This window comes from Azolla caroliniana, unplaced genomic scaffold (assembly GCF_043228905.1).
Source record: "Azolla caroliniana isolate FFs.n. ecotype wild unplaced genomic scaffold, voAzoCaro1.0.p SCAF_7, whole genome shotgun sequence".
NCBI classification, from domain to species: domain Eukaryota; kingdom Viridiplantae; phylum Streptophyta; class Polypodiopsida; order Salviniales; family Salviniaceae; genus Azolla; species Azolla caroliniana.
In genome coordinates, this window is record NW_028230442.1 from 21,737,204 (window position 1) to 21,748,972 (window position 11,769).

Genomic DNA, 11,769 nt, shown 5'->3' on the forward strand with positions numbered 1-11,769 from the left:
CTCCGAAGGGAAGAATTGACTCGGGTTTAGTACAGGCGACGATTTGATTTACCTGTCTTCTAGGCCTATGGGGACAATTGATGGCGATATGTCCTGGTCCACCGCAATAAAGACATAATCGATTGGCACGTCATCGTTGCTTTTCTTCTCCCGATAACGGGCCGCGTCGACGGATGGTGTCGATCTCCATCGGGGTCGGAATATTGGCTTGAGGTACATCGCGTGCAAACGGTCTAGCCGTGACTGAGGCGTATGTGGGTTCCAGCCGAGAGCGTGGTATTTGTAATTGACGTTCCGAACGCCATTCGAAAAGGCGGTTGTCGCATCGGACCGCGCGACTGATTGCCTCCGTAAGAGACTTTGGTTCTTTGGGGAAGGTTAAAAGCAAATCTTTGACATCATTGCGCAAGCCGTAGCGAAACTGCTCCATGAGGGCCTGATCATCCCAGGGGATATCTGAGGCGAGTAGACGAAAATCCGCCGCGTAGGCAGAGGCTGGACGATCGCCTTGACGCAATCTTCGGATCTTGTTGATCGTCGTCCTGATGTTGTCGGTATCTCCAAAGCAGTCTTTAAACTCACCAATAAAATCTTCAAAGTTATTAAGCAAGGGTGATTGTTTTTCTAGAAGCGGAGCGAACCATGCCAAGGCTGAGCCGCTAAGTAACGTGCCTATTAGGCCGACTCGAGATGCATCAGTGGGATATCGGGAAGGATGCATCTGGATGACTAAGCGTACCTGATTAAGGAATCCCCGGAATTGCGATCGCGTTCCATCAAATTTCACAGGAAGTCCAATCTTGGGCTCTTTATGAAATCCTTGGGGACTTGATCCTTGTTGTTGCAACACTGCTTCAAGTTGTTGTACCCGTAACGCTAACTCCCAATGTTGTTTTTGCGTTTGTTGTTTTTCGAGAGCGATTTGTTGCAGATCCACTATCAACCGTTGGTTTTCTTTTCCAGGGCAACAAACTTTTCTTTTAGGCACTGTAACTCTAAGAAAACGGATTGATATTCTTGGGCGCTAACAGTAGCCATAGTAGAGGGAAAAGGGTAGGAGGATGAGGGAGAACGACAAGTAGGCTGGAGGAAAGAAAAAATTGGTTCAAATTGTCAGGAATAGTACTAAAGCAGAGATGGAATTAGTACTAAGAAGAGCAGTACTATTAGTACTAAGAGGACGGGACTGCGTAAGATTCCCAAGAGAGAGGAAGTGAGAAGAGGAGAGAGAGAGAGAGAGAGATAGCGAAGATGAGAGAGAGAGAAAGATGATGACAACAGCTAATATATTATGTGAAAAAGATAAGTACAAGCGGCTAAGAGGCTTAAGATTGGTGTTGAACCAATTTGGTTCAACATAATGCCTAGTGCCTTCTTTTATAGTGTTGTCAGGAGTAATCCTGAAACTTCTAGAATGTTCTAGAGAAATCTGGAATATACATTACTTTCTTATAATAAAACATAAATGAAAATAATATCCTATGAATTACAATAGATGGTGTGATGGTTAAGAGCTTGACCCATATACCATAAGGTCATGGATTTGAGTCTTGCCATATCATGACAACGAATGCATTGTCTCACTCTCTTGTTTCCATTCCATTTAATCATATCGGGGCCAACTTCTTCTCTTTAGTCTATACTAATACATGCCTCAACCAAATTGAAGTAAATACCCTAACCTATCAATCCCATGGTTTCATTTTTATATTTCTTCATAGTTTCAACTAACAAACTCATGATGTTTATCTTACCATTCATTTGTTTACCTATCCACTGATTTGGAAGGCATAAGTGTTAAATAGTCTAGTATGAAGTGAGCTTAAGGACGATGAAATACCATAAGTGTTAAATATTGCATGCATTTTTTTTTCCCAAAAAAAACAATATTTCGCATTAGTTAGCAAACAAAGTACATCAAAGACCAACAAATTTCAGCAAAACTCACTCTGGCCTTCTCACCAAAGTGATCATAGTCCCCACCGCCTCATTTACAACAAAAGTATCCCATCAACTCTTTTAACATGGCAATTAACTTGTAACACAGCTATACATATTTGGAAGCCATTGGTGGAAACAACCATTTGGTACTTGGTAGTTCCATTTATTGCATGCATATTAGTCATGTACAAACAAATAACACCACAACGACATAAATGAGGAGAGAAAGATTATCTACACAACGGCCGTAGAGTGATTGTGGCACAAGTGCTTTAAAGCAAACATATACAGTTTCAATTAAGTGGCTTAAAATGGAAAACCAAACTCGGATCTCTAACTAAGTTTCCTTTAATAGAGTACATTGCTAGCCCTATCAATTAATGTGAGTAATGCATTAACTTCTTCATCACACTCATGGTTGATAGAGGATCGACTGGTCTTTATTCACACCAACACTGTCCATTGAGAACCTTTATCCACACTATCGCATCACCTAATATCTTAAACTTTGCTTCATCTTTTATTCAACCACTCTCACAATATTCATTTTTTCCAAATTGTTGCATCATCAACTTGCTCATTACTACCTCAGCCAACCTTATTTTCATTCATTTGTTAGTATTCTTCCACTTGGATATGTTGCATAGATTCTTTATTTGCTATAGTCCTAAGGCGTTCGTAAAATTATCCTCATAATTTCCTTTGTATTTCTAACCTAATATAAGTCATGATTTTCAAGAAGCTTTGTCCCTTGGCCAAACTTGATGCAAAATCTACTTGTGCCCTATTGGTACCTTTGAATATGTATCCCCATTGTCAATTATTACTCTCTAAATCCATTATGAGCTTTGCTAAAATTCCCACTATATAGATTTGGGTTGGTTTTCTACGACATTGATATAATATGTAGACTCTTAATGAGTGTAATGCAAAACCAAAAAAATTATTTTCATTAAATCATAGTAATTTTGGACAATTAAGTAACAATATAAGTAAATACCTACCAATGTAAACATTCTAATAGGTCACTCAAACTTCTAAAATATGATTATTGAAATCCATGTACAAGTCTGTTCTCAAACATGGCAATACTTCTCCCAATCACCCAAGACGATTGTCACTTCTTTGTTTTAGTTGACTTCACAAATCTTTGAAAGTTTATGATCCTAGATCATTGTTTTGGCTTCACTCACACACCTCATATTTATAAAGGTTGTTGTCACTTGCCTTTTATACTTCATCTTATTTTCTTCATGGTTTTAACTTTGATCAAATGCTAGTTGTAAGAAACGTCCACGACAAATGTGTCATAGTCAATTTAGATTTGTTGTGATGCTATGTTTCATTGAATCTAAATAGCATGAGAATGGTTGCTTGTGGAAGACGACAAATACCCAATCCACATTATATCAGTGTAAAGAAAAGTTTCATTATCATTATTACTCCTATATTTCTTTGTTTCTATGCACCATTGTGATTGTTGTACCCTACCCAATTGAGTTAATGATGACGTTTCTTTTTTCATTTACTGAGACCTTACACTCTTGGCAAGAAAATAATTTTTGAAGCCTTTGCAAAACTCCCTAAAGTGAAAATACGCCAATGCTCAACATATATAAACAATGTTTTTTGCAACGTGTCCTAGCCATCTTGGCATATGGAGGACCTCTTTTTAAGTCTATTCACAAATATAATTTTATTGCACTATGCTTGAACTTCCCATGATTAAGTTCTTCCACACATTTTAAATCAATGGATAAAGTCCTATGATAAAATTTTTGAATCTATTGGTCGTCAATGGCAAGAGATACATGGTTCATAGTTTCCTTTTGCTCGGTAAAAATTTGTCATTATGATATTCACATCATTGAGTGAAACTAACCTTGTGTCACCATAACAAGGTTTTGTTTCAATTTGATAGACAAATTACTTTTTCGGCTAGGGTTTACAAACAAGAAATTGCCACCTACAAAGAAGAGTTGTCTCGCGAGAAACAACGTTTTATGCTTGTTTCTCAAAAGGCACTTGAAGTTGCTTGCCCTTGTCATTGATATTTTCGTTGATCAACTAGCCCTTAGAGCCAATCCTTCTTGACATTAATGGGGGATTTCGGACATTGTTATTTGGGGAAACATTTGTCACCCTTTGAGTTTGTTTTCTCTCAAGGCTTCACTCCCCCTATTGCAAGGTAGTGAGAGTTTATGGTAGAAATGGAGTATGAGAAATAGGATCTTGTTTGATAGTATCCATGGATTATCGTAACGAATACATATATTGAAACACAAATGGATGTGTCAATTCTTACGACTAAGCTCTACAATATTGTCTTATATAGAGTTTGAACCCAATAATTTTTAGATTAATAGCATTCTAGGTTACCACCAAACTAATATATAGCGTGAAAGCTGAAAAGTGGCTCTTAAAGTTCAAGAACCATTGTAAATATTATTGCCCTTGTGGGGTCACAACCCTTTATCCATTATTGTTAAGAATTTAGCTTTATGCATTTCAAGAGGAAAAATGACACTTTAGTTAATAGGATAAATGACATCCATGTTTCATTATTGCACTACAACTACTATTGAATGGATTATGACAAATGGAAATCGTGGTGATCATTGGCATATTTGGTGGGAGCATTGCTATTGTGATATTTTAAACAAGATAAGACATGTTTAGGGTTCATGTTGTTCGTTTGAGTAACAACAAGAAATGTTGATATTGTAAAGTTGGATCTCATTTATCATTAAGAAGTAAACTTGATTTGTGTCCCATAACATAGATAAAAGATTATGGTGATCGTTTGAGAAATGTGCGTATGTCTGATGCATATATTTACCACCAATGCTAGGATTTGAAATGCCACTTACAATTTCATGCAATATGTATTTTTTAAATGTGTCTCGATCCTATTGGAATGGTGAATTTCTAATTTGGTGGCTCATTGACATTCTAAATATTTTGTTAATATTGTCTCAAATCAAAATATAATACATTTTCATAAGTCCACATAATATTATGGGAAGATGACATGTTTATACATACGAGATGACATATTCATTTATTAACATTATTTTATCATAAGTTATCCAAATATTCTATTCCTCATTAGTTTTAAAATTAGATGAGATTATGTTTTCAGTTTGTTGCATTGTCGAAAATGTTACAATGTCAAATGTTGCATTGCCATTTCTTTTGGAGCAAATCAATAACAAGTCATGATTTCATGCATAGTTGTTGAAGGCAATATTCTAAGCTTGGGTCTTGTCCACTTTGCTAACATGGCCTTTCTTTTTCGATAGTTGAATAATGGAAAACATTTCCATACAATGCCAACGTTGAAAACGCATTTATATATATGGGCCAAGTAATCGGAAATAGTGAGGAGGTTTGTGATGAGCGCAACATAATTGGAGATTCGAACCCACAACACGGGTGTTACGAAAGCATAGGGCTTGCGAGAACACTACAATCTTAGTTTAATCATGATAGGTTTATGAACAGGCTTGGGTCCCTTAGGGGTGTTTTAAGCGTTTACGGGAGAACAAGATAAAGGCAAATGTGTTTTCCTGTTGTGGTTTAGAATGTAACAATTGCTTGTGTTGGTGAGCAAGAACTTGATCTTGAAACTTGGCAAACAGAGTCTACGAAAACCCAGTTAGAGCTTGTTAGCTATGTATTATAATTTAAGCATAAAATAAGGAAATAAATAAGATAATAAAGAAACAGAGATAGAAAGAAGGATATCAATGATCCCCGAGCAAATGGATCAAGACAGACTCGAGCCTTAAACAATGTTCTATACCACAACTATGGCGTCGAGTTGTACGTGATACTGGCATGTGCTCGCCACAAGAGTCCATTCACCACAAAGATCACAGTCTCGATGTAGTAAAACAATGTATCTAATGAGGATAACTATGCCTCATATTTATAGCCAGATCGAAGGCCCCCAATCAAGTTCACAATTGGCTCTTAAGGGTTGTTTCGATCCCTAGGATTAAAAGTAACCCCCCCGCACCCATTCTTTACACTCTCAATTAACCCTAACACTCTTATCCTTGTGTACAGAATACTACGCTACAAACTACCACGGGATAAATTATGGTTATGCATGTAACAGAACCTATTCTCAAGGCGAAGAGCGAATGATATGCCAATATTTGCGCATATGAACACGACCTTATGGGAAGTGCTGGCTTGGACCAACGAGGAGCCGCCACATGTCACTCGTGCGTCCGCTTTCGCGTGCCCGTGTCGCTTGTGGGTCGGTTTTTTCGTGCACACGTGTGAATAGCTGGACCTATGAGAAGCTGCCACATGTCGCTTGTGTAGCTCATGAACTCCCTGGACCAATGAGGAGCCGCCACGTGTACTAATGGAAGCCTCCACGTGTCAAGGGGGAGTACATATGTGCCACGCGTGTGAACATGACCTTCTCAGAGTACGTGGCAGGGCCAATGAGGAGACGCCACGTGTCTCTCGGATTTTCCCTTCCTTATAACTCTTCCTGTTCTTCTTCTTCTTCTTCTTCTTCTTCTTCCTCTGCCTCTGCCTCTGCTTCTGCTTCTGCTTCTGCTTCTGATTCTATCGAGGATGAAGTTGTGAATCGATCCCTCTTGGGCCTCCATGGCGTTTGCAAGTCCTTGCAGGACCTTCCTCAGCCTTCCTGAGGCTCTGTTTCAGATAACGGCTTCCAAGGTAACTCAGAGAGACAGACAGAGAGAGACAGACAGAGATAGAAGTGCTAAAGATTCTGTTCTTTCCCTTCCCTTCTTTGGATGAGGAAGAAAATTAAATGGTGTTACTGGTTTTTTTTTGACATTATTTCACTGAGAGAGAGAGAGAGAGTGCGTTAAAGTCTCTGTTTCTTTGCTTTCCCTTCTTTTGAAGAGGAAGGTTTAATGGTGTTTCTTGATTTTGACAGCATTTTAAGTCAATTAGCAGGTAACGTTATTCATGGTTTTTGTTTACCGTACTCGTCAATTAAGGTGTAAAGACGAAAACTAAGAAAATAGAAGGAGAGGGTATTCCTATTAAGCACAGATAATCAAGTATTTATTTGTGAAGGGGCGTGAATTATGCCAAGGTTTTATCTACAGTATTATTTGATACACCTTTCATCATAAAATGTAAACAAGATAACTCGAGGATTTGAAGATGAGATTCAAGGTAAAAGAAATTTAGTTTTCTCCATATATTCCTGGCTTTTGCTTTTCCAATAGTTTCCAAATGTTGGGAAAAGGTATTGTCTTTATGCAAAGCATGTCTTTGGCATTTATGAAGTGCTCTACAGCTAGTACATAGCCATCTCTATCATTGACACACACACAGAGAGAGAGAGAGAGAGAGAGAGAGAGAGAGAGAGAGAGAGAGAGAGAGAGAGAGAGAGAGAGAGAGAGAGAGAGAGAGAGAGAGAGAGAGAGAGAGAGAGAGAGAGAGAGAGAGAGAGAGAGAGAGAGAGAGAGAGAGAGAGAGAGAGAGATTCTCATTCTTTGTATATACAAGCAGGACAAGCAATGTTACTCATTTTGGTCTGAAAAGAAAAGGCGACCCATTCATGTGAAGGCAATTCTCAGCAGCAATCCAAAGATTCCAAATGATGGTAGCAACAAACGTGCTTCTGATCGCACTCGGGCTGCTCTTGAAAAACTATTTTTACAGAGCAAGAAACTGGAAGGTGAATTGGTTATTGATTCCAGAGGTTATGAGTTGGACTTGGCCAGTGTGAAGACTCTTGTGTTAGAAGCATTTGATGCGCTAAAAATGAAAGAGGATGAACTTAGGGCACTTGAGAATTCTCTTAGAGTAGAAGAAGAGTCTCTCAGGGATGCCAAATCGTCACTTCTCATACGTGAGAGGGAAATGGATTTAGCTTTTAACAGCCATAGCAGAATTAAGCAAGAACTTATTTCTGCCAAAGAGAATAGTGCTCAGCAAGCAATGGAACTAAGCAAGTTGCAAGTAATTGTAAGGCAAAGGGAAGATGAAATTGAAGCAGAAAGGGTAACTTTCAATGCTAAACTGAAGGAGTTCGATGTTTTAAGAAGGGATTTGTTGCTTAAAGAAGATAGATTAATAGAGACTTCTAGGGAGCTCGCAGCTGTGTCTTCAAGGTTAGCTCAGGCAAGGGATTTTATATCAAAACAAGCCGCTCAATTGGAAGAGCTAAGGAATGTTTTGCAAGAGCGAGAAAGTAGTCTAGTTTTGGCAGAAAAAGAAATAGATTTGCAAATGAAGAAACTAGCTAAAGCTGAATCAGACGTAGAAGAACGAGCTATAACATGGCTGAAAGCTCAGGAAGAAATGAAGACCTTGCGCAAAGAGTTGTCCAATAGCATGTATGAAAAGGAAACCGTGGAGAGAGAGCTGAAAAGTGTTGAGGCTTTACTTGTTCAGGTGCAAAGTGAGCTTGAATCATCAAAGCAAGAGATACAAAGCTTTCATAGCAAGTTGCATATGCAAGAGAAGCAGAACAAAAAGAAACAAGATGAGATTTTGGAGTATAAGGCGTTGTTAAAGAACTTAGAGGGAGAATTGTATAAAGTTCAGAAGGAGTTCGACTCAGAAAAGGATGAACATCAATCCATACAACAATTATATAAGAACTTGAAGGTAGATTGGGATAAAGGCGAACAAGAAGCTACATCTATGAAATCTGAAATCGAAGAGAAAAAAAGAGCTTTACTAGAGTCAATAAATGAGGTGAATGATTTGAGGTTAGATTTACAAAAAAAAGATTCTGAGTTATCAGATACACAGCTTTTGTTACAGTTGAAGGAAGCTGAGCTTCTTTCTGCAAAGATGGAGTTGCAACAGCTAAATTCAGATTATTTGCTAAATCAGCAACTTTTGAATAACAAAAGTGCAGAGCTGCAGGAAACACAAAAGAAGGTCAAAACCTTGCAAAATGAGGTTTTTAAGCTAAGTATTGATATGGAGGCAAAGGAAGCTAAGCTTGAAAAGTTATCTTCTCAGCTTGATGAGAAAGAAGAACTATTGAAAACGATGACAATCAATCTGAATAAGAAAAATGTAAAACTATCTGAAGCAACATCAATTATTGAGCAAATTGCAACACTTTCTCAAAGCTTGGCAGATGCATCTGGTCCTGCTAAGGCTGCGGTGCTAAATAGTGAAACTCAACTAATTCAAGCTAATTATCAGCTTCTTGCTTCGAACAGAAAGAACCTTGAGAAGGAACTTGAGATTCGATTTTTGAAGAACAAGAATGAAACTGACAGCGTCAAACTGCAAGAAACAGAGGCAGAGCTTGAGGCACTAAAAGATTGTCTAAAGGCTAGTGAAGTTGAACTTATGAAAGCACAAAGGGACCTTGGAGCTAAAGATGAAGAGCTTAACAAGTTTCTTCAAAGGATGGAAGTACGAGAATCAGAGCTTAGAAAGTTACGAGAAGAGGTGATAGAAGAAGCAAATGGTCTAAGAATGCTTCATGTTTTATCACAAAAGGGAGGCAGAAATGGAGATCAAAGCGCTGCCGAGAAGGCTATAGCAAGTCTTGAACTAGAATCAGCAAAACTTAATGCCGAGTTTGCCTTTTCAGCTCTTAAAAACCTTGCTGAATTAGGAGAAGTGCTTGTAAAAGATGATGGGGTTGATGGGTTGAGGAGAGAAAATAATCTAGTAGAACATGATAGGTATGATCTTCTTCTGAAAGGTGATGATAATGGGTTACTTGCAACAAGCTCTAAAGAAGTTGAGAGAGTAAAAGGACGAGTGATTGACAGGAAGGCAGCCCTTGCGGCAGCAAGAGAGGCTGTTGGGAACCTTTCTCAGCTAACTAAAAGCTTGATGGAGGGAGTTTGTTTTGGATCACAATCGAATACACAGGATCACTCACAAAATATCATTTTATAGTTACTCCTCTTCAGCTTGCTTTCTACTTGTATGATCATATTTTATATGACATCTCTTGTTTTCGGATACCTAATGCCAGACATTACACACACATACACATGCAAATACACATTCTGGGCATACACATACAAATACACATTCTGCATGGGCATACACATGCCCATACACATGTTGCACGTACACATACACGTACACAAAGACACACACATATGCACTCACATACGTGCTTACTCACAATGTGATCAAAGAAATTTTTGTATATCATCTGCAAAGAGATTATATAGCATACTTGTGCTGAAGTTACACAACAATATCAACATCATGTTCGTGTATCCTTGACTGTCGTGTAGATATCAATATTACAGTCAAGAGTTTACACTTGAACCTATGTGTAACCCAATGTATTTTATGCAAAGCTTGATCCATGTGTACAACTGACAAGCTCAATCCACATGTATTACCTCTGCCTTTTTGAAACTCGATCAATGTTTTCCACTGGAGGTTGTATAATCTGCCCTTTATAAAGCTGTCTATCTGTATTTGGTTGCTTGTGGTGATGGGGGAAATGGAAAGGTCTTTGAAATTAGAACAAACAATCAATATGGAAGTGCTATGCTGATTTTTTTATAACTTATGTTTGACCAATCCATTGATAGACATGATGGTGGCAACTCAGTAAATTGGATTACAAGGTTTTCATAATATAATGTGGAAGACTATGTGGTGCTGGAGTTTCTTCTCCAACCTATCAATTCATTGTTATTGGCTTGTTATTGGCAATCCAGGCTAAAAGTTTTCAATAACTTTGTCAATTTATTCAATTAAAAGGCCAAAAATTTCATTGTATACAATACACATACTACATTTTGGAAGCATTTCTTGTTAGCAATAGTGAGAGTTAACATGTCTTGTTGCATTTGGTCTGAATCTAACACATGGTTCATTGGTAGAATGTTCATGACATTTTAAGTTCCTCTAGCTGGAATAGGTTTGCATGGTTCATACTATCAAGTCATTGATGTGATGGTCTTTGTTGCACATTGTGAACCTAGCCTTAACCTCACTTGTCCAAATGTGTGTTATACAATTGATATTGTGCTTCTACTTTGTGTCATTCTATCATATGTGAATCTAGACTAGAATCTCCCAACTTCATACTTTTAGAATCTCAAATTTCATATTAGCATCTAATAGGAATTGGCAATGGATAAACTAGAGTTGAACCAATGGCTTGATATTGTACCTCTACTACGAAATGGCGTAACACTTTACCAATTTGGTTTGGTTTTTGGTTTAGGTTTGAAATCATGGTTTGATTTGGCTTGGGGGTTTAAGGCTTTGATTTGAGCCCTTGTTAGATTCAACAGTTTGCAGTTTATCCTACATCAAACCACCACTTAAATGGATTAACGTTTTGGGGGAACATTTATAAAATGTTGATTAAATATGTGATTTAACTTTATAAATTATGTGGTGTTTATTATGAAATTTTAACTTGAACCTTAACCATTCTTTTAATTTTTTTGCCTTTTGATCTTTAAATAAAATAACCCTTTTAACAAACTGGTTTGACCCAAAACAGTGACACTACAACCATTTGGGTTCATAGTACATAAAATTCGTGTTCGTCTAGCATAACATTCGTTTCCTTACGTTGGAAAATGAATGCGAATGTTATTCAAACATTCTTGCGTTTTTTTTTCCCTATTTTTTTAATATTTCTTTTCCATTTTTTAGGCTTATTTACCTCATAATAAATAGTTAATCCAAAAGTATGGTATTTATCATTCTTTGAGGGTGTTTTTCTTTCACGAGTGATTGAAACATTCACGAATGTGAATGTACGTATGGTACGTATGGTTCATACTATGTTTGGGTTTATAGATCTCTCAAACTGTTTGGTTTGAACATTTTGCTTTAAAAGGTTTTGTGGGTCCAACTGTTTGAACA

At 37.6% G+C, this 11,769-nt stretch overlaps 1 protein-coding gene across 1 annotated transcript; it reads left to right on the top strand.

Moving 5' to 3' along the window:
• Nucleotides 1–6,487: 6,487 nt before the first annotated feature.
• On the top strand, nt 6,488–9,885 carry LOC147862318 (uncharacterized). Its single transcript, XM_087322301.1, has 2 exons — nt 6,488–6,642; nt 7,453–9,885. The coding sequence occupies exons 1-2, from the start codon at nt 6,571–6,573 to the stop codon at nt 9,817–9,819; spliced, it is 2,439 nt and encodes an 812-aa protein (XP_087178427.1). The 5' UTR covers nt 6,488–6,570; the 3' UTR covers nt 9,820–9,885.
• The last annotated feature ends 1,884 nt before the right edge of the window (nt 9,886–11,769 follow it).

Coding starts and splice junctions, on each gene's coding strand:
- LOC147862318 (XM_087322301.1), top strand. CDS start 6,571: ATGGCGTTTGCAAGTCCTTGCAGGACCTTCCTCAGCCTTCCTGAGGCT. Junction 6,643..7,452: donor TTCAGATAACGGCTTCCAAG/GTAACTCAGAGA, acceptor ATATACAAGCAG/GACAAGCAATGTTACTCATT.